The sequence below is a fragment of the Montipora capricornis genome, chromosome 1, assembly GCF_036669925.1.
Source record: "Montipora capricornis isolate CH-2021 chromosome 1, ASM3666992v2, whole genome shotgun sequence".
NCBI lineage: Eukaryota > Metazoa > Cnidaria > Anthozoa > Scleractinia > Acroporidae > Montipora > Montipora capricornis.
In genome coordinates, this window is record NC_090883.1 from 37,299,907 (window position 1) to 37,302,844 (window position 2,938).

A 2,938-nucleotide genomic window follows, 5' to 3' on the forward strand; every position below is an offset into this window, starting at 1 on the left:
AGTAGGATCATGTAGTTCACTATTTTAATTGTCTTTTTCCCTGTGAAGATACTTGCGACGCAATCGTTATTTGCATAAGCAAGAACCTGTCAACGTGTTACTCGCGGCAGGTTTGTGACCTATGTTTGACCGCGCTTTCAATGCGTGGTTTTCACGCCACACTATCGTGACGCAAGAAACTAAATCACGAAATCACCAACTATTCATTGTCAATGTATGCAGGGTTGGGTTGGCATTGACACAGTGGTTCAATCGATTGTTGATCTTTGCTTCGAGAGATCACCGCTCATGGTGCCAATTCTCAGGAACTACCTGTTACCTCGAGGGTACCTCAAGGGTCCCTAAAAGGTCCGGTTCTGTTTCTGTTCAAGTTTGTCAATTACTTATCTGACATTGTTGCGTCGTCCAGAGTGGCCTGCTATGCAGACGACGCCAAGGTCTTAAAAGCCGATAGATTTAATAAGTGATTGCCCCAACTCTCAGTCTTCAGTGCCTCCTTGTGTGATTACCTCGCCCTTTTGTTAAACAAATCTAAGCACCAATGCATACGCACGCAAGAAAAATCCAGTTCAGCATGCATATTCCATCAATCGCAGGTCATCGAGAGTGGGTCCCGGGGGATGAATCCCACATAGAAAAGAAGGGGTGCTCGTCGTCTCGCTTAGGGGTGTAAATTTAGGATTTTAGTCTCACTTGGGGTGTTCTGGGCAAAACGCAATCATATGTCGCCGTGAAGGTCTCCTTTAGGGTTGCGCGCGAAGAAATATGAAAGTTTATATTTCAACGTTTTGTGTTTCTTCACGTAGGTCAAAGTATTAGATGATAACGTTTTTGCCATCATTAAAAGTCACTGCATTTTTTATTTCTCTGTGTTTTAATACGATATCTTTCAGGGGTCAAAAAAAGCCTGGGCCACGCCCAGATTGGTCTCCTTTAGGGGTTCAATTTAAAATTTCCGATGAGCACCCCTCCCCTTTTTATATGGGAATTCCCCCCCCCCTCCCCTCCCCGGGGTCTGGGTCTTGAAGGACCTGACTTGAAACAAGCAAGTAACGGCAGAATAGTGCTCTAAGGCTAACAGGCTTGTGGGCTTTGTGCTCCGCACTTCGAAGTGTGTCCCGCTAAACATCCAAACTCGCCGTACACTTTATTTAATCACCGCTACTCGAGTCTGGTCGCCTCAGTCTATCGGGCTTCTCAAGCAATTAGAGATTGTCCGACGTCGAGCTATCAAATATATCCTGACTGATCTTCCTTTCTGCTGTGACTTACCTTATGAGATCAGACTGCAGATGGCAAAACTACATCGAACCTTAACTTCCATAGTAATATATCGTGATGGGAAACTAGTTGCTTGGCGACGGGGAAAAGTCCTGCCCAGGACTCTGATTTTTCAGTGTTTCTTTCGCCCGTCGCTAAGCAACCAGTTTCCCGTCCATCCCATGGGCACTACTTCCCACGGTTACCATGGTTACATTACAATAGTGATTTTATATCGGCATAGCTTGCTAGGACTGCCTCTACCCTAGAGTTTCATTCTCTACCTAACAGGGTATACCAAGACAATTTCGCTAAACTCCACCGCCATTGCCATCTTCTATATATTCGTTTATACCGGGTGTATCAGAAAAATTCTGTTTTATGACGGTTAGTATGTCCTTATCGCCTCGGAAAAGCTTCTCCCAAAAAAACTGAAGGAAACTGTGATACAACGATCCGTTTATGATCATCAAGATTAGGACAATGATTGCCAGTGGCTCCGGGGCCGTGCGGTTTACCGTGTAAAACTTAAACGCTATTTCTGTTGTTAGGACCAAAAACTTGCAAAGATTGTCCAATGCGTATATCGATAAGGTAATATAGTACACTGCTCTCACGATGGGGCGAAAATTCTTCTCCCTGCTTGGAGGAAAGGTGAAGTTCAGTTGATAAATCAAGTACAAAGTCAAGATCTTGGAAACAATTACTAGGATTTCAATGTCTTTCTTAGCTTTATGGTTTCTCGTTATGATCAAAATGTCGTACAAAATAACGAACACCACTGTGATGTTGAGAGACCAAAAATACGGCTTGTAAAGAAGACACCGCCATATTACCGCACATGACACTGGTCTTAAGTCAGGAATCACAGATTGATTCAACAAGCAAGTGCAGATGATTGACGTCAGGATTGAGCAAATTAGCCATAACATCTTCCAGCAGTAGGCATCACACTTCGACACGTCTGACACACGATAAACTGTAAAATTCTGACAATCAACAGTCGATGAATCGAGGTACAATGTACAATAAACCGCAAATATTGCAAACATCACAAAGGATATTAGTCTGAACAGTTGGAAGATGATGAAAAGCAGCGGAATACAAATTGAAAGTAACTTTGAAAGCTTTTGTCGAAGCTGTGGGCCGGCCTGAAAAGAGTAAAGATATTCCGGTTACACTGAATGCGTCGTGAATAAGTAAGAGGTGTAAACATCATTTTGATTTTCATCTTTTGAAGTCGTAACTGTATAATAGCTTATTAGGAGTTCATCATCATTATCATCCTTATCAACAACAACAACAACATCATTATTAGTATTACTAGTCAATTGTCTTTGCCGTCTTCGTTGTCAAACCAACCAAGCCGTCGTAGGGAAAATACGATAAATCGAATCAGGGAAAGCTCAAATGTCGTGTGTTTCGCACCTGTGCGTATCATATGGAAGACAAGATGACTGCTAATGTCAAATATGCATGGTTCTATGATCTATTACCTGGTGAGAAGGAACCGAGCTACGCCGGTAAGAAAGGGATTTATTACATATGGTAATAACCATGTCGACCCCAGAGCTCTTCTCTTTTGCGCATACTAAGGGAAAGGAGAGATCCCTCGGGTCAGGCGCAGACATAAGATCCGAGGCTCTGGTGATGAGAATGTGTTGTACCCAATTCAAAC

At 43.0% G+C, this 2,938-nt stretch overlaps 1 protein-coding gene across 1 annotated transcript in view; it reads right to left on the reverse strand.

Moving 5' to 3' along the window:
- Positions 1-1,020: 1,020 nt before the first annotated feature.
- LOC138053269 (uncharacterized) overlaps positions 1,021-2,938 on the reverse strand; it is an 11,466-nt gene continuing 9,548 nt past the window's right edge. Inside the window, exon 2 of the mRNA XM_068899926.1 lies at positions 1,021-2,411. Within this exon, the coding sequence (XP_068756027.1) occupies positions 1,572-2,411 (840 nt within the window). The 3' untranslated portion in view covers positions 1,021-1,571. The remainder of the gene's footprint in view (positions 2,412-2,938) is intronic.